At 39.4% G+C, this 20810-nt stretch overlaps 1 protein-coding gene across 1 annotated transcript in view; it reads right to left on the bottom strand.

Annotated features, from left to right (window-relative positions):
* The window catches only part of LOC133011712 (gamma-aminobutyric acid receptor subunit alpha-2), a 31039-nt gene that overhangs the window by 3262 nt on the left and 6967 nt on the right, over positions 1-20810 (bottom strand). The window contains exons 3-7 of the mRNA XM_061079549.1: positions 18254-18321; positions 15147-15367; positions 13365-13447; positions 12374-12517; positions 26-178 (exon numbers count right to left, since the gene is read on the bottom strand). Coding sequence (XP_060935532.1) covers positions 26-178; positions 12374-12517; positions 13365-13447; positions 15147-15367; positions 18254-18321 — 669 coding nt within the window. The remainder of the gene's footprint in view (positions 1-25; positions 179-12373; positions 12518-13364; positions 13448-15146; positions 15368-18253; positions 18322-20810) is intronic.

The raw sequence follows: 20810 nt of genomic DNA, 5'->3' as shown, positions 1-20810 counted from the left end.
AGAAGATACAGTCATTGATACTTACCAAACACAGTCCTGGCCGGTACTGATTCTCTATTCAACCAGAAAGACACTTGGGAGAGAATGACGGTCATGATACATGGGAGGTAAGTCTGGATGACAAAGTATCCAATCTTCCTCTTCAGATGGAAATGAGCTGTCATCACGGTGTATTCACCTGTGGACACAAGAGAGAACGTCGGCTTAAAGCACCACCACTGCTTCTGCCAGTTTTCTAATCAACTAATGCAGTTAATGGATTGTACTGATTTATACAGTAATATATGCATCTGACCCTGATAATATACACCATGTGTGTCTCAGAGGATTTTAAAGGGATAGTTCGAATGAGAATTCACTCATTATCAAGTCACCACTATGCTGATGGAGGAGTGAGGGAAGTGTTCCACAAAACACTTCAGCAGTCTCAGGGGTAAACAGAATTGCAGCCAAGGTGACACCTTCTTCAGACAAAATAAATAAAAATAAATAAAAACATTACATGCCTCCAGACTGCTTGTGTGGTGTCATCCAAGCTACCGCAAGCCCAGACATCCAAATTTGAGCTAATTTACCTCAGGTTTAAGCCTAAAAGTCCACTACCAGAAGTAGCGAAGCTAGCCCTTTTGACGAGAGTGTGCGCGGCCTTCTGGTTTGCCCGTGAAAATGTGAACACGCCTCCGAGGAGGATATCAGAGGAATTTTAGGCTAAAATACGGTTTAAATGAAGCCGATTAGAGTCGAATTTGAATGTCGGGCTTGCAGACACTTGGAGAAAACCAAACGAGCAGTTTTGAGGCATTTTATGTTTTTTTCTGTACCTTTTTTATGTCTGAAGAAAAGGTCACCAGTTACTTCAGTTGTATTGGATTTGTCTGCAACACTAGCAGTAAATTAACAGTGTATTGTAGTGGATTAAAAGTCTATGCATGAGTAAGTAACACATAAAATATTTTCTACAGTCCATTAAGAGACTTGGGTAAAATCCTGGTGGAGCTCCACTTAAAGAAACAAAAACGTAATTATTAGGTATATAGATATATAACCGCTTGCTTAGTCAAACCCCTCATATATATTTTAACTGCTCCATTGCTGAGTAACATTTTATTTCAAGAGCAGTGATGATGAGCATCTTGGTCTAGTTTGATAAAGTCAATGAGCTGTTGCAAATCTCGTTTAAATTGTATTGCTTTAACGTTGGCCTAAGCTCCACTGTTATGTTAATTAAAGGAAATATTGTTGTTATCACAACAAATGAGAAAGTAATCCTTCCAGTCTTTGCCATACTAAAACATTGCAAGCTAATGGTTAATTAATGAAAGCAGTCTTCTTCTTGATTTCTTGTTTCATTATGAACATCCCATAACCCATATTTCATCTATCAAACCCATCGAAGAAGTTTTCTCCCTGAGAGTCGATTTACTGCGCACACAATCACATGACTTAAGCGGTTTTCAGACATGACCTGTGGGTAAAATCCTGAGAATTTACTATGGAGTTTACCCAGAATCTGCCTTTCACACATGCACAACGCAGCAGGAGGTTCTCTGCTCAGATGCGTTCACAACAGCAACAAATCCTCTGCATTTTAAGTTGAGAGGTGGAGCAGCCAGGTGTGGCAGGCAGAGACAGGAAGTGACGTATTAACTCTGCTGTGGAGATCACATGATTATCTTGACAACACACTCTTATCTCCGTCGGGGTCTTCTACGTGTGTCTCAGTGTTTTTCACCGGGAGACGTTTGTTTTTTCTTTGTTGTTTTTTTATAATTGCATGTATCCTGTGTTAGGAGCGTCATCAACCCCCACTCGCTGCGGGGATCCTCTTCTGTCTTCTCACATCCACTTCTCCTGGATTTATACAGACTTTATACTGGGAGGCGAGGTGGAAAAAGTCTGTAGAAACTGTGGAGCATCTCACTGGGACATTTGCATTCACACCTGCACCTCCTCCAGAGAAACTACGGAGGGACTGCGGAGTTCAGTTCATGTCTGAAAGCAGCTTTATCTCTCCATGTTATTCAATCAGTGAAACATTTTGACAAGACGATCTTAAGGAACGCAGGTTTAATAAACCAGAGCAGTCTTAGACAGTGATTAGGCTGCACACTTCCACATATTTGATGTAATAATCCATTCATACATGAAACAGTAGGTAGTATGATTTCCTACCCGCCGACCAGCCTAATAGCTGACAAGGCCGTGAAACAGTGCCAATGCTGCAGTAGCAGGCAGGCCAAATGGAAGATATTTCAAAGGGAAGCCAAGATTAGACATGAGAAGAAAAAGATGTGTTACCCATGGCAACAGAACAGAGAAACATAGCTCATTTGCTGCGATTCCGAAATGAAGGCCTTGATACACACTGCCACTTGGCAAGAGGAAAGTCCTTTTCAGCAGTGGGAAGAGGGGGGGTGTCAATTCCAAGGATTAATCCCAAAAGAATTTTTATTTCCCCCCCCCCCCCCCCTTTTTTTAAGCTGTGTAGTTGTATTGCCTGCATTTATTGCAGTTACATGAGGACTAATACTCTCTCTGCCACCACACACTCCCAGACACTGGAATATAGAGGAACTGAGTGCACCCTCAGCACCCAATGGAGCTCTATATCTTCTGTAATTTAATTTGCATGCCAGCCCTGATGCCTGTGTTGTGGATGGGGGAGGAGGAAGCCAGGAATCCAGTGGATGTACCGGCATTTTCTCCAGAGGAGCTTGTGATCGCTTCACTGTGAGGGAAGACAGTAATTATAGCATGAAGATGGTAATCGCGTCATGTTTTCTCCAGATGTAGGAAACAAGGTTCACTGCTAACACAACAGGAAAACCTCTCAGGACATATGGTTTGATTTAAACCGTCCGGCAGAGGGACACAAACTCACACCAGACAACAAGCTTTGGAAATGGAGACTTCAGGCTTTTTATATAATTTACCTGCTGTATTGAGGCAAACTAAGTAAATTAATTAGTGTGGGTGAGGGTTTACTTACAAATTCAATCATTGTTTGAAAGAATACATTAAAGGGCTTCAGTAATGTTATGAATGCATTTTGGCCAAAATGCTATAATTATGCTTACACATTGATCCCTGCTATCATCATCGTCATCCTGTAAGAACTATATTTAAAAACTCTTCTTCCATCAGATTTTCATCAACCAAGTAAAAGGACTAAAATTAGAATGGTTACAATCGGTGCAGTGGCGGATAACATATCCTAAATCGAGGGGTGGATCCAGGGCCCCAGTTAAAATCATTTTTAAATAAAATATTAACTTCCATAGCATAGTTATAATAAATTTGACAGATTGTTCTTATTTATAAAGCTTTCACAATCTGCTTGAACAATGAACATTTTTGAAAAAAAAAAAAAAACAAGCTAAAGAGCTAACAGTACATAAAGAATGACTTGAATATGCACTTTAGAAATTGTGCATGGATGTTGGTCATATAATTGGCTCCTCTGTGTAAACTGTGACTTTATGGCCCCTGATTTAGAAGAATGTTTGATCCTCCACTCGTAGTGCATAATAGGGGTTAAGCTACAAAGCTAGTCCTCAAGCCATTTAGGTCATTACTCCCGACCCTCTCATGTGACCAAGAAGTTTTTGAATTAACATCCCTACAGCAGCAGGGGATATGCAACAGAACGATTAAATAACTAACCCTAGGCATTCTGCCTAGTTTCCTTTTATCTGCTTACATGTTGGCTCAGTCAGACATAACAGAGACTCTTTAAAAGGAGTCCACTTAATGTCCGGTTCAGCTGCTTCAGACATTTGTGTTTACGCATACAGATCCTCGGGGTAATGTCTAGAAAAGCTGATGGTTGCAGTGCATGTCTAAAACACCTTTTGTCTGCCACACAGTGCACAGTCTGGGTAACAAGCTCCTGCTCTGCACGTTACGTAAAGTAGCAAAGGTTTGTCCAAAAACTTGCCATATTCGTTGCCAGGTGCTTTCTTGAAAATACTAAAGAAGTCACAGAACAGAAACTGTACATGTTTGTACATTCTGAAATAAAATCCACTTCACTCACATTCAGGGATGTAGCTGAAAAATCTCGTCTCCCAGCCATGCCGCCATTTCTTTGTTGAAATCATGTTATTTTTTATATTTTCGAAAACTGATTCTAGAGAAAAACCTATAGAGTTATTTTGTAATCAAAACCGTTGAGCTAAAACTATCTTCAAATACACTCTTCAAAAACTATATGTCTATAGTCTATATGTTACACAGACAGTGCAAAATCGATATCAATTCAAACATCAGTAGACCCATGCTTGTGATTCACGTAATCTTTTTACAAATAATTGGCTGAACTAAATGGTACATTCATTCAACTCCTCATAAAACCATTTTTAAAGCAGCTATAATCAATACTTCATACCAACAATCGATCACTACCTGTATACTTGTATACTAAGGAGTTGCTTGCAAAAACAGTAACACCACTAACATCTGGGCTTGGGCGGAATGGGAATGGATACAATCAGCATCATTCTGGGGTCAAATGACTTTGCAATAGACACAGTGAACGCCATGATTTCCTCTTCTTCTTCAAGAAGCTGCATTTGGGCAATGATATGACGTGCAATGGACTTCCAAGCCATGGGTTGTAAATAAGCATGAGCATTAGTTTAGTTATTGTTTTAAACATCTTTGAAACAACGTGCAACAACGATTCTCTCTAAGAATCCTGAAAAATGCAACGCTGGGAAAAACAGCAAGGTGAGAGCGCCTCTGCACCTTTGTGAAATCATACATTACTCACCCGGGTAGGACAAATCTACATAAAGCATCTAGCATCTCTCAGCTGTTTTGACTCACTCTCACCAGCTGGTGCACAAAGCTGTTTATATTGAAAAAATACAGTACACTATTTTCTCAGGAACAAAAGAAAAATATCAGCAAAAAACTGGTAAAAGTGTTGGAACGTTTATCCAAATAGGAGTTGATGCAAAACAAAAACAGAGCTGAAAAGAGAAATATATTCACCAGGTGGCCAGAGACATGACTTCAAATGAATGCTAATGTTATTGTCTATCTGCTGGATGTGTAAATAGGAAGTACTTGTTGCTCACATCTTCACCATATCGACTTAAAAGATGTTAATACAGTATGCGCTGTATTGAAGTTATGGCAGGTTTTAAAAACACACAGACAATTTATCTAAAGTCTTCAGTACATCAGTACATCGGTGATAAAAGCAAATAACAATAATTCTGCCGCTGGGACATCATCTATTATACATGTGTATGAAGCAAAACATTTGTTCATTTGTGTTCAGTCATGGATTCTTCTGTGCGATGCGTGCAGTTACACAAAAGTACAAAAAAGTAACATGTCGAACATGACTGTGTGACAAATAAATGTATGGCTGAATAGTGGGATTTTATGTAGCAGTGTTTTGATGCGTTCGTAGGCTTATGCAAGATGTCCGTCCCTGTGAAGCCTGAGAGCACGTTCTTTCGTGCCGAATGACCTAGTTTGCAAGTACGCTACACCAAACACTGACACACTAGTAATGAATGATTAATTTAAAGTCAGCCAATCAGATAATGTGGAGTGACTAGTTAAACAAGAGGAGCAGTCACTGGCAGACATGCAGCCTTCCACTGAAGCATCATACAGCACTTAACCTAGATATGGGCATTTAGTGCATGAAAGGATATTCTTACTCAATGAAATTGAAGCAGGGATTCCCTTGATAGTGAAATGCAGTCACTGGGGAAATACTGTATACTGGTAATTGACACCTAAAGGGTGGCGTGCTGGAGCTCAGGGACTCAGCACTTACATCTGTTTTCTGGCACATGCACTTTTTTCAGAATGCCTTTCAAAAATATTTTCAAAAACTTTGCATTACATGCGTTCATTTTTTTTCTAGTTGATTGGTAAAATTACGACAACCTATTTCAATGAGGACAAAAATCTCATTATGCAACAGTAATGTCACGTCAAGTTATAACATCTAGAAACGAGGTCTATATTTTGTGTTTTTGTGAGGTTTTTGCCCAACATATCCTGAAATACTAATCTTCAGCATAAAAATAAAAAGTTCCAGGAATGAAAACTGGAGCAGTTTTAGAAAAGGAGGACTCACTGTGCATACTGGTGAACATAAAGAAAAACTGCAACTTCACAGAAGTGCTTTGCTTTGCAAACCACCTACTGGACAGTTATGTGGTGATGAAACAAAATATATTTCACCAGGAACTCATCAAATTTAATGTTTTAAACCATCACATTCAAATCCAACTTGGATCTGATTTTACCCCCTTAAACAAAATCTTGCTAAGTTGTTTCTGAACAACTTTTATCTTGGTTGTTAAAATCCTCTTCATGTCCTGATAGCCATCATAAACAAACAATCATTGTTTGAAAAACAGAAATAAACACTAATGACGGGAGACACACACTGCTGAATCAGATACGATAGTCAATAGTCAGAAGTTAGCAAGTGGGTCACAGAAAAGTTGTCTTCTTGTAGTCAGTCAGAACGCAAGAGCTGATTGGAGGGGGTGTTTGGGTTGCATATTTTCAAAGTTTAGCTTGCTCTTACAATCATTTCCAGGATTACCAACCCTATCTTTAAAGCATTTTTCAAAGCAAGATGCATGTTGCTACAAACTGGTTTTCAACCTGCACTAACACAAACTAAAGAAATCACATTTTTGAAACTAAAAGCATGATATAAACTTGAAAAATATTTATCTCTGCCAAGAAGGTTATGTTTTGATCAGTTTTTATTTGTTTTGACTAATAATTAGCAGAATTACACAAAACCACTGGATGGATTATCACAAAACTTGACCTTCAATTTTGGTGTCCAGGATTTCTTTTTTCACTGTTTTTAATATTGTAAGATTTGCATTTTACATAATTTTCCTTGATTTCTCAGTTAATAATTCATGTTTAGTGGAGCGTTATACTTTTGAGTGTGGTATGTGCTCGACTGGGTGCCATTTTTATTCAGTAATGTCATGAATAGTTTTGGGCCAAAATGCTATAATAATAGCATGCTTACACATCAATCCCTGCTATCATCATCGTCATCCTGTCAGAACTATTTTTAAAAACCCTTCTTCCATCAGATTTTCATCAACCAAGTAGTAGGACTAAAATTAGATCAGTGCCGTTTCTCACTGACCCAGAGGATTGTAAATGCTTTCAGATCTACTGCAACATCTTTTTTTTACTTGACTCGAACAACAAACTATGGCATTTTGGCTGTGTGGCTGTGTGAAATACTGTCTGCAGCAAATATTTTACCTTAATATGTATTACTTCATAGGTGGTTAACCAGACACTTTTAACCTGGATATTATTTCTTATTATTATCTTGTTAATATTCCTACTGACAGGTTTTAAAATTGACCAAGACCTAGCCCCTTGCTACAACCACACACAGGCAATATCAATAGGACTCACTTTATGTTTCCCTATGTGCTAAATACCCGGAAATTTGCAATCATTATCTCTATTAGTACCAGAGCAGATAATCCTAAAATAAGATAAGATAAGCCTAGAAGAAAAGATTAATTCATTTGTTTTCTTTCTCTTGTTTCTTTGTAACTAAGGATGTTGGGGAGAGTTGTGGGGGGATTTGTTGTGTTGTTAAATACCAATCGAAAATACAATAAAAGAAGAAGCATCTTTAAATAGATATCAGCCCTTAAAAGTAGTCATTATATTAGGAGATGACCGCTGGGACTTTCTTCTCCAAACTTCTCAGACTGTTTCATTTGAATAACTGTCAGAAGAGTTTCACAAATAAAGGTAGAGATTTGAGCAACACAGCACTAATTCTACTTTCCTATAGCTTTAATCATGGTGTGACCTCTCACATTTAGTTTGTGACCCCTTGAGGATTCTGTAAAGCAATTCTGAAGCCCCTTGTTAAAGGCCCCATATTTTACACCTTCCTGGGATTTAATATGAGGTATGCTACCCCTAAGATAATATAAATCAGATATATTAAAGTCGAAAAAAACTGCTGCAGTGTGCATTTCCATGTCCTCTCTTCTGCCTCTCTCTGGAGCTGCAGACAGAACATCCTGTTTTTCCCCTGCCTCTTGAGCCCCTCATCTGATTGAATGACTGCATGATGGGTGACACGCGACCAGGCCTATCACCAGTCTCATTCTGGCGCATTGATGATCTATCTGGTAGCCACAGATGAAAGTTACGTTGTTATGTTTCGATAGCGCTACAGAAGACCAGCCACATATTTACAGTCGGTAACAACAGGGTGTTTCTGAACATTAAGTTACACCGTCCTCATGTTTTTCAAGTTTTAGCAGGACAGTCGGCAAATGAGGGAGTAACGTCCCGAGATACAGTATTGAGTTACAGAATTTCACAATGGATTTTCAATAAGGAGTAACGCAGACTTTACTCCGTAGTGAGCACACCAACACGGCACGTCAGAAGAAATAAAGTGTAACCGCTGGTCTCGAACAGTAACGTTCTCAGGACGAATGTGCACGGACACATTCTCTTCCTTGCATCTCTCCACGATGCAGTGTTTCTTCAATGTTGTTGGTTGTGGTTAGCTTTGGTAGCTAACAGGCTGCTAGCTCAGCAACATGTCTGCTTGGTGTCCCGTTCGGTGTGGAGGGAAGGAGGGGTGGTGGAGGTGACGGGGGGCAGGGTTCAGAGGCTGGACTGGTCCCGACTGGGTGGGGCTGAGAGACGAGTGCAAATCCATATGACTCATACGGGGGAGGAAGTAGGAGACGAGACGTTTCGATAACAAATTTCTTAGAATGGACTGAGTGAACAAGTCCGGAGTGACTGTTTTCATACTTGGAGGATCCCTCCTGACCCCTTTCAAGCCATTACAGATAGTAAAAGCCCAGAAAATGTATTTGACACAATATGGGCCCTTTAAGCCTTTTTTGACTTTTGTTTTGAAAGTGCAATTTAAGTACTTTATGATTAGTTTATGCTTATGTTACTATGGCGACATGCAGTGTTACCTTGGCAACGTGCACTGTGTATTTTTAGGTTCTTTGGGGCTTCAGTTAGACCTTATTATCATCATATGTACTAAACATCTTTGTCTTTAGTCTCGTATTAACCAGGTATAGCAGCATTGTCTCTGTCTTCTGTATTTGTTATCCAACCTTATCCACAGCCATCAAATCTCACTGCACTGATCCGGCGGCCAATTCAAAGAGCAGATTGTTGGTTCACTCAGCGCTGACGTGTGCCTGCTGCTGTTACTGCTGCTCCACTCCACCCATCCTCCACCTGCCTCAGTTCTGCTCCGTTTCTATGCACCCTGGAGGGCATTTATTTCTCACTTAATAACCACTGGGGGGGTTACTTTCAATGGTACCTGCATGTTATTCATCCCTCTGCTACATATTTCATTCTGCTGCCCTGTGTTGCCACAGCAGGGAGCTTGTTCTGAGAGGAGAACCACATTTGCTATGTGACACAGTAGCAACCGATAGAATTACACTAAAAATGAACAGTAAACAACACCAGGTGAATGACAGAAAAGCTTCCCCGGAGCAGATCTCACATGTTAGACATCTGTCTTATTTCAAGTGTTGTAGCTGACAGGACCTTTTCAACTGTTCCACATTTGTTTTCCAATTGTCATTATCTTCAAGTTTTCCTCTTCTCCAAATACTCAGAAAACCAGAAGGTAACAGCACATCATTCTGCTGTCTGCTCTCATTCTCTATCCAGTGGCTGTCTGTTGATTTATGCACTGATTACAAAGTCTTATTTCTGACTAAGAACATATTACATGGCCTTCATCATTGATTTGATTACTGCCTTGATATAATCTCCTGTCACTGGGTGTCAGATTCCTTGTCACTCCCAGCATGTGGAAGAAAACAGCTGCCAACTGTCTCTCGTCTCTGTGTAAAAAAGCCTGCTGGTCTCAAAGTGTCTCAGTATTTAAATTCACACTCAGGTTCCATCTATTTACAACAAAGTGGGACCTGTTTTTGATCTACACTGTCTACTTCCTGGCGAGTAATGGTGTTGTTCTCATTATTACACACAGAAACACTTAGGCTCATATATACACACTCGAAATCTGGCCCCATTTCTTGGCATCCATGTTAGTGTGTTTGCATGGAATGTGTTGCTTCTATTTTTAGGCCTAATTATCTCTTTCTTTTATATTACAACCTATTTTTCCTTTGTATGTGTCTTATGTATTCACTTTGTGGCCAATATGCTTGTTAAAAGTGTTTTATAAATAAGTGTGTGACTTGACAGCTGATTGCCTTGGATAGAGCAGGAGGAACAGATAGTGTGCTAAGCCCCAGTCCCCTTAGTTACTGTTGATATACGCCTGTCGAGCTTTCTGTCATCATGGCACACGTGAGGTTCAGCACAAAAGTGACAGATTTATCCTTTCTTAGCACGGTCTTAGTAGTTCTTCAAACGACAGACCCTCAATTCCATACGTAAATAGACAAAAGCAGGCCTTTGGTTTTTAGCGGGTGACCCCGACACCTGACCCATCATTTCACCAGTTTCGTGGAAATCTGTTCAGTTGTCTTAGTGTAATCCTGCTTACAAACATACAAACCAATCAAGATACAAACGGACAGGAGTGAAAACATAACCTCCTTGGCAGAGGAAACAAAGAGTAGGACAGAGCCGCTAAAGTCACTCTTAACTTGGACACATTATCTTGGAACATCTAGGAATTCCACTTATTAAGTATCTAAACTTGCTTGAAAATTTTCCAGATGTCACAAAGACACCTGGAATAATAAACCACTCTTATAAAGAATTTGTCTCCAGAAAGAATTATAGGTTGCTGAATAAGCTGCATCTTCCATATGAGGTGGAAAGAAAATACTGTTTAATCTGTTTCTTGTACTTTTGCTCAGGTTTTTATGGAAAAGGCTTAAATATATATCGCTCTTACTAGTAGTAGAAACCAACGCCTGAAACACCCGCTGAGCTATGATTTGATAATAGCCAATCAAGCCCGCAAACAGTTCAAATACATTCTAAAGAAAAGCACCATTCAAAGACTTTTTGAAGTTCATTTTCCACGTATGTTTTAGAACCTTTTCACTCCCACCTTTAGCTTCCCAGTCCATGTTTAGACATAACCAAAGTTAATTATCCTGTCCACTAATGAGCTTGTCACTGTTGGATTCACTTGCTAATGTGAAATGCCCCATTTTCCCTGCACACACAGCCATTCCCTTCCTGGGCTCAGCACATAGATTTTCTTTGTCATTTCTTGCATCGCTGCACTTTTGTGAGACATTCCTGTGTCTTTGGGCACCAGCAGAAGACACTTAAATCACAGAGGAACACAGACGCCTTTCTTTTCTCCTGGAGATCCTCTGCTTGTGTCTCCGCCACAACACACAGATGTGCTCCCTTATGTTTAGTTATGCATCAGCATCTGTCGTCTGTCTTTATTGACATCCAGTTAAAACCCATCCGGAGAAACAGCACTGCATCTGAACACAGCAGCAGCTCACCTGTCACGTCGCTTTTGGGTCTGCAGGCCATGCTAAATGCAGATTAACAAAATACAGAACAAAGTCGAGGATTTGAGATGCATGAATCCCGAATCCCCGTTTTGTTGAATCTCTGTCATGCATTGGAAGCAAGAACAAACGTTTCTCTGCATTGTTTCCAGCCAAATGAGAAACACAAAGACAAAACTTAGCAAGCGTTTCACGGTAAGCTACAGCCGCCTCCTGAAACATGTGGGAGTTGAAAAAGTTCAACATCCACCAAAAGAGGCACAAATATTTCAGATCCTTATTCATCAAAATAAAACATACAATTTTCCCATTACTGGTGTTCACAGGTCATGTTGCAACAGGTTGTATAAAGTCAGTTTCATGCATATAAAGACATGAACTCATATGATCAACGCAGTGGGATATTCTCCGGTCAGAGGCGTTTACAAAAACACACCTTCCACATGTATATCATCTGTTTTTCATCCTGAGATATTTGTTTTATTATTGTTTTTTTCATTTTGGTGTATGTCATATGATAGAAACGTCGCTTGTGTGCCCACTCGCTCAAGGTAAATCCGCTGCAGGATCTCCTGCTGTATTTTTAACATGAGCTCATCCTGATGTTATCCAGACATTTTAGAAGGGGGCTGGCAGGAGAATCTGAGGAGAAAGTTTGCAGCATCTGCCTCTGACATTTTCATTCTCACAAACAGCACCTTTGGATTATTTCGAATGAAAATCTGGAGGTCAATGAAAATCAGAAACCAGTTTAAAAAACACACAAATACCCACTTGTGCTCTTTGTTTAGCAACTACCATATCTATAAACCCCAACTATTTTGGTCATACTTTTGAAATTCATATAAAAATCCAGGCTTTTCCTTCCTCCTTAACAGAAAGCTTACCTGTACTTGACTTGATCGTTTCTTGTCCGACAGTTTGCCCGAGCAGGTCGTATTGGTTTAGACGCGAGCTCTCTCCTTCCACCACCACAGAGTCCGAGGCATTGAGCGTCCAAGCGTACGTCACTTCTGAGATTGTGTAGGCATCTTGAAAAAAAGAGAGAAGAGGATAAACCCATAGGGGATAAATCTGTGGCAGATGATGATTTTTGGAAAAATAATTTCACTGAGCCAAATTAAAAGCCACTGCTACATTGTGTATGTTACTGGGTTTCTAGAGAAAAAGAAAAAAAACACTCAGTGGCTGAAGATGTTCAACGTCAACAGGCAATCGATGCATTGTGACATTTGCCCTTTTCAATCAGTCAGAGCAAACACTGAACATCAAATTCCAAAGGTTGTAACGGAAACAACTGATAATTTGAAATAATACAATATATTCAGTTATTGACATATGCTGCCAATCATGTCATGTTTTATGTTTGCAATATGGCTTTAGAGATGAATGTAGATACTGTAGGTCACCACATAAATAGATTAAAATTAATTATATTGAATGAATGTGATAAATCAAGGCATTTCAGACATGACCCACCATATACTGAGGCTCTAATTATAATTTACTCCTTGTTTTAAAATCAATATCTTAAAAGCAGCTTAAAGCAAAGAATTATTCATCCAAATGTAAAGAAGCCATAGCAATGGAACTGTGATTAACGCCGATTTCAATTTTTCCCATGTTTCCCGGTGACATTTCTACTCAGTCTTTAATCTCTCAGTCATTCTGAAAATGTAGCTGTTTAATTGCTGATGCGTGTTTTGTTAAAACTTTTCGGGCCACTGCCAGAAAACAGAGCCATGCATTCCAGCTTCACTTGGTTCCTAGGCTGCTGCTCTCATGCCAACCCGGTGAGGAGAAAAAGGAAAGAAAAAATAGAAAATAGCATTTTACTTAAAAGTTCCCTCAGGCACTACCATCATCAGAGTTACTCACAGCTGCCAAATTTTAGTGGACAGGAATGAAAGTCCATGGGGAAATCCTCCAGATGCATTGGGCACTCTGCATGCACAGTTAACCTGCATCCAATTCACAGAAAATAAGGAGACTTTGCAAATGCATGAAAAGTAAACAGCACAGATTAGGCACGGGCTCAAAAAAAAAAGGAAAAAGAAAACTCACAAGCCCCATGCACTATTCAAGACGCTCCCCATCTGTAATGCCTTGAGACGAAAATATTTCATCTCAACTGTAATCAGCAGAGCAAAGTAAATAAGGTACTGAGGAGTCCAACGTGAATCTGTGTGACTGTGGTGTGAGACTGCAGGTTAGCTACGTGATAAGAATCTGCATTGTATGTACTGTTAAGACCACATGCGAAAACACACAAGTTAGAATACATGAGAACACACCACAATGCATCAGAATAAACAGGATACCCTGTGTTCACTGGATATATTTCTCTAAGGCGCTCATAAAAAATAGAACGTTCTTAAATAACCGTAACCCAATGACCCTACTGGGAAACAGGGTTATTAGGTTTATTGTCAGCTGAGAAGACTGATACGACTCTCATGTCTATAAAATAGCTGTGTCCCAATTCAATTCAGGGGCTGCTTCCTTTGGAGGTTTTGGTCTACATGGCCCTCGAAGGAGGCGACCTTCATGGGCTGTGTAGGCCGCAAAGGCCGAATCAAAATGAGACAGTGTGGTCTATGGAGGATTTCCGTGATTTGCGTCACCAGTTTCTCCCGTCTCCTCCCTGTTGTCACCTAGCAACAGAGCTGCAGTTAGAAAATGACGAGAAAGCATTAATGCCCCTTGGTTTTTTAGCATGTGTACCATTAGCTGTTTAGTTGCGTTTTTTTCTCATCGCTTGTTGCCGCCATTATCTCTTCAAAAGGGGGTAGTCAAGGAAGTGCTATAAATCCTGGGATAGGGCGAGCCTGAAAAGAATAAACATATTGGAGCCTATATTGCTCATGGTAATGAGGACGCATTCGTCGCCGTCAAATTGAAGGAGCCTTCAAAATGGGACAGCCTGCCTAGTCGTGCTGCGGGGACGCAATCGGTCTTCAAATGCAAAAACCAAAGGAGGTCAGCCCTGAATTGGGACACAGCTAATGTGTAGCTACAGCCAGAAGCTGGCTAGCTTAGCTTAGCACAACGACAGGAAACTGGAGGAAACACTTAGCAAAAGTTCCCCAGCACCAGCTAATTCGTTTAGTCCATGCAAAAAACTTAATATTTAATGGCATTGTTGCAAATCCTGCTTCAAAATTTATTTTTACAGAATGGCTTTTACTGTTTTCGCTATTACTAACGTTTCTTTTATCCTTATCTTTTGAAATTACTTTTACATTATGTTGTGTTATTTTATATTTTATATTTTGTATTATATCAATTGCTGTCTTTGATTTGAAATGAAAATTTTCTAGTTTAGCTGCTATGAAAGGTGCTATTTAGATAAAGTTAATATTATGAATACAGGTATTATAATGTGGTTTGTGAATTGGATTGAATGAAGTGAGCTTTTAGGTGTGCTCATCTTCTCCTCTTTTTAAACTTTAACTGATATTTTGTTCATCCAGCACTCGTCGAAAATGTTTCACTAGGTGTCCATGATTTTTCCCATTTCAAAATGCTATTGCGTTGGCTGTCGAATCATATTTAGCGTACAGACGTGAGGGTAGTGTCAATCAATTAAAATTAATGTTTTTCTCAAAATGTCTTTCCCACAAAAAAATACAACTTAGGAGATGCCTTTGCGTGAATTACCTCATGGTGTACAGCAGTGTTCCATCATCTTTGATCCTCAACAGTTTATTAGGCATGGTCATGTTATGAGCCACAGACTTCTTCCCATTATGGAAGAAGGTGTCTGGAGTCCAGATCTTACTCGCCATCAGGTTGTTGAGAGGCAAAATATTCATCGGCCCGTTGAATTTCAACCTCTCATCCTTCCAGCTTTGCCGGAAAAAAACATCTATGGTGTACTCCTATGGGGAGAGGAGATCAATGTGTTAAACTCTAGATCTTAAACGTTTTTGCTTCTATTACTTATAAAACAGCTTTCACATGTTTGAATGATTCTATTCCTTCTCGAAAATGGAAAGGAAAACAACTCTCTCCAGCACTGTGCTTCATGGGAGTCTACAAGCAGCAGCTCTTCACGACTGACTTCACCTGCTCCTTTAAAACCAGGGCTCTGCACGACTTTCTCTATTTGTCAAAGCTCCATCAAGGTGAGACCTGCCCTCTCTGTGTTCCATGCAGCCCTCTGAGCCGCTGTTTTCCTAAGCTGGCTCCGAGGCCAAGACAACCCCCTGACCTACAATCCTGTGTTGTTAAAAAGAAACCACCCGAGAAAGGATTTAGGGCAGAAAGCACTGCAGTGTGACATGTGTGTATGTGAGAGAGTGTGTGTGTATTTGTGTGTGATCTAAAATATGAGTGAGAGGGAGAGATACATTCTCCAGAGTTTTTTTTTCCTTTTCCTGACAGTTGAAAAGCCCAACATTTTGATCTTGAGAAGTTGAAACAGTCCACTGAAACCAAGACTATAGCCGCTCTGACGCTAACAAACCATCTTACACTAACTGCTTTATCACAATTTGGGTCTTGTTTCTTAGTTTTCTCCGTCTTTACTTTTACTCCACTACATATTTAAGCAAATATCTGTACTTTCTACTCTACTATGAAGCAATGAACGGTCAGTAATACTCCCTCATTGTTCAATTAACCAGAAGCTTAAATAAGCTTAAAAAGTTGAAGCTGGAAGTGGGTCTGTAAACCATGATTCTAGCAAATGTTAGTAGTTTATTTTGATTTATCCCACACACACCGTCCTGCTGCCAGAAATACTCATACTTTAGTGCCCAGCTGTTTTAGGAAATCACGTTCAAAGACAGAGCGAAAGAAAGAACAAAAGAGAGCGCAAAAGAAAGACAGAACGAGAGAAAGAAAGAAAAAACTTGGACAAAGAATAAATGGGCAAAGGAGTAATGTTTATTAACTCTGAGATATATTATGAAATGGACTAATACATTTCAATTTAACATTATATTTTTGTATTTTTATATTCAAGACTAGTTTATATGCGCATGACAATTGTGTGTTTCTTGTTCGAAGTGTAATGGTGTAACAATTAGGTTCTCTTGTGTGTGTTGTTCTATTTGGGTTAATGTGTGATATATGATTTGTGCAATGTTTTTTAATTAGTATTTTCTTATTTGCTATATGTGATCATTTGTGATCATTTGACTTCCATACATGATGACTGATGATGATTAGAATGATTTTATATAAATTTAGGTTTATATGGTTGTTACTCATATGGGTTCACCAAGGGCACAACACGAGCTAGAACTGGTTTGCTGATTGTTACCTGTTTCTGATTCTCACAACATCTGATGTCTTTTTTACTGAGATCTTCACTTGGTGAATTTTGTTTAACCAAAATCATTGCGTGGTCACTACACACACCGCACCTTGCGTGTGCTTCTTTCTAAAACCGCAACCAATGGGTAAAAGCTTTTTGGCCGATTGGTTTAAATATACCTACAGCCTCTTTGTTTGGCTAATGCTTGTAAAGCTAAATCCAATATGTTGTCTTCCTTTTCTTCCTCTTCTCTAATTATTTTTTCCTTAATTTTCCAGCTCTGGCTGTCAGTGGTCCTCTTATAAATCTCATAAATCCTATTATGCGTCCACCTCAGCAATCACTTGAATTGCTCTACAGTGTCGGAATAAATCAATCAGGTCACAGGAGAATATTTCATTCTGTTGCTCATTTTTATGAGACATCTGTCTGGGCAAGAGCAGAACCTCAAATAAATCATAGATATTTTGCCTTGTGTACTATTCTGCTAAAACATATGTTAATTTTACTGATGAATAGATATATATATATATATATATATATATATATACGTTCACTGAGATTACATCCCACTGATCTCACGATTTAGACATATTTCTATGAGCTCCAATGACTGTGGCTAACTCAGTAATGATCTCTTGTAGGAGATGATGTTTTCCTCTCAGCTGTTTGTCCGTCCATCCATCTGTTTGTTTGTTTTTAAGATATTTAAAGACATCTGAGATGTTTTCAGAGTCAATCTTAGTCAAAATGTGTCAATCAAATGTGGGCAGTGACCTAAATGTGCTATTTGCATGAGATATTTTTTGTATTCTGATTTAAAACGATTTACTAGTCCATCTCTGAGATCTGTTCCACATCTATGTCCAATCGCGGTCCTTCTAGTTTACATATCTGTCAGAGGCCACCGCATCATAACTGTTAAATCAATAGATCAATCACTTGGAAAATGGGTCTTGTGGAGGTGACGTGGATAATATGATGCGAAGGTGGCTGCATGTTGCAGAATGATAAACAGGAAGGCCCAGGATAAACAAAGGAGGGACTTGAATAACAAGAGGACTTTCAATAATTTATAAGATGAAAATTGTCAGATGAATAGACATCGTGCTGTAGTGGGGAATACTGGTCCCACTTCAGCATTGTGTGTGTGTGTGTGTGTGTGTGTGTGTGTGTGTTTGTGTGTGTGTGTGTGTGTGTGTGTGTGTGTGTGTGTGTGTGTGTGTGTGTGTGTGTGTGTGTGTGTGTGTGTCTGTGTGTGTGTGTGTGTGTGTGTGTGTCTGTGTGTGTGTGTGTGTGTGTGTGTGTGACCTGATAGAAAGAAAGAGAGATAATGACATTAAAAAAGTGTGTGTGTGTGTGTGTGGGGGGGGGCATCTGTGATGAAACTGAAAATAAAGCTTAACAAGTGTCTTTTCTTCCATTGGCTGAGTTGTATTCCTCTGAATGTTTACACAACACAGATATGGGTGAATAATTTAACACAATGAATGGATGCTCTCACCATGTCTGTGTCTGAAACTGGTCCAAAGCTGGTGACATAGATGTTTGTCTTCACCTCAGTCACCCTGTCTGGATAAGAGACAACAATTAGAAACATGTTAGTCAAAATGCGGCTCAAACAATAAAAAACAGAAAACTCTATGCTGTGAGCTTTATTTTTTTTATTTGGAAGAGAGAACAGTTAAGGTGTTTTAATAGGGGAACAAATCAGCCTAAAAACAATGGTATACTCTTGATTTGGACACCTGCCTGCCTACAGTAAATTTTTTCAAGCATTCCATAAAAATGACGATTTCAAGAACTTGCTGGAAATATGTGGAAAGGCTCAGGGAAGAACTCATTCGCTTTTAGAGCAGTTACTGATCAGAGGGCAGATCCAGGAGTTTGTTTTTACTTTCTTTCTCATTGAAAGGGTGTTTTTTTTAATTTTATATTCTATTGATTTCTCAAAGAGTTATGTGCGAATCTTGATTAAAAAATTCGGACTTATGCAGGCTGTTGGTATCGATGTATCGATTTAAATGTGGTTTCATGGTGGCATGGGCTTTTTTAAAAAGACGTAACAATGTTTATATCAAGACCAGTCAACACAATGTTTTTTTAAAGTAGTGTTAAGCATATTTAAAGATGCAATGTTTTCATTCGGTTACATACGTTTAAAGGTTCAGTGTGTTATATTAAGGGGAAAGGGATCTATTGGCAGAAATTGAATATGCTGTGTACAAACTCAGTTTACCTGTATATCACTGTGTAAACCAGTTCATGAGCAGACCTTGTACGACTAACTTAAGTGAGCCACAGTGACATGTGAGCTTGGATTTTAAGGGTATAAAATTTGTCCTAAATGCTCATAGCAATGTGACGGATAGGAGGAGCAAAACCTCATATGCTTCCTGGTCAAGTGATAATGTTCATCAGAGCTGCTGCTGCATCAGGTCCATTTGCTTTCTCTACACTCCGTCTCTTTCAATAATTACTGAAGCTCGATCTCTCATGCTCGGTCAATTCAGAAAGCTTTCACGTTTTGCTCTACATTCTGTACTACAGTGTCAAACAGTGTCTTACATATGATCTAAAGAGATCATTACTCCCAAATAAAGTGCTCTCATGCATGGCGAGGCGTTCGGCCATCCACGTCCCTCTAGTAAGAGATATTCCAGAAAGGCTTTCTTATTCATAAGGTAATGTAAATCAAGAGGAAGTGACAGCTTGCTGGGGGATTGGTGCAATTCATTTAGCATGATATATGGCGGGGTGCCTTTATTTATGCTAACCAGGCCTTTGTATGGGATGCAATGATCAGGCTTTCACATTAGTTTGACTTATTTAAAGAGAGAGCTTCTTCATGCAGCCACACATACAACAGCAACCTATTAAACTCATGGTTAACCTGTTCTTCTTCAAGAAAGACATGGTGCCCTTTACCATGGTAGGCATAATGTACCTTTCAACACTGAATTTCTCAATTCACTATATAGTCCATTGTACAGGACATTGTGTTGTGCCGTCCGAATGTTTGGAGATTTCACAATGCAGTCTACAATGAGCGGTCAGTAGCCTCGAGCTAAATACCATCATGCATTATGAAGAGAGAGAATTATATATGCAGACAGGAAAAATAAGTTATTTTGGTGTCTGACGTACTACAATGAATAGTCATCAGACATTTCCTCCTCCACAAAAGTCCATGTGGTTCTTTCTTTGGAGTCAAGTTTTTTGCACACTCTTTTGAAAGTCCTGATACTTATGATAATGTGGTGCTGATGTGCGTTATTTGTGAGACTTAACAAGACGCTCCAAATTCCTCACTTTAACACAGGATGGAGAATGATATGAGGTATGTATTGTGTGGAATTCTCTGGAACAGCCTTAAAAGAAATTCTCCTCCCCTGCCTCTGCCTTGTTTCTGCAAATTGGTTTGCATGCTTGTTGTCATTTGAAATATGAAATGCCCGACAAAGGTTAACTGACCAATACACAGCTATTCAATCAATTTGACAGATGATTATTTTTGTTATTTCACACACAATAAATCCTAAACCTGTATCAGAACACTCCACATAAAAAAAAACCAATAAATAAAATTAATCCACAACCACATGACAGCTACAGTCCTGTTTGCATTGCATGAATGGAGCAAATCTACAAGCCAAACGAACCACATTTGTGTAAATGATGCATCCTAGCAGTAGCAAACCTGGGAAAGCACAACCCTCTGGAAAAATACACGTTTACTGTTTAAAAACATCCGTAGTGCATTTGGCGCCGGGGGACATTTGGAAACTTATTTATAGGATCAAGGCCAATACTTAAAGTTCATTTGTTCAGCAAGAACAGTCACAAACATGTGCTCCTCGTGTTATCTGAATCATTTGGTACAGATGGGACCGCTGGAGCACATTTAATTGGTCAGACGTAACCTGCCTGTTTTAGGGGACTGTGCATCCCGCTGTGCGCCCATCCAAATGTCAGCTTCTCTGCTGCCAGTTTGGACAGAGACAAAGAGAATCAGCAGAAACCCCCCCGATGGAGTAGTGGATGAGTCAGGGAGGGGAAGC

The sequence above is a fragment of the Limanda limanda genome, chromosome 10 (assembly GCF_963576545.1).
Source record: "Limanda limanda chromosome 10, fLimLim1.1, whole genome shotgun sequence".
In the NCBI taxonomy this organism is placed as follows: domain Eukaryota; kingdom Metazoa; phylum Chordata; class Actinopteri; order Pleuronectiformes; family Pleuronectidae; genus Limanda; species Limanda limanda.
The sequence above is the reverse complement of the archived record's forward strand: the minus strand, read 5'-3'. Positions and strand labels throughout refer to the sequence as shown.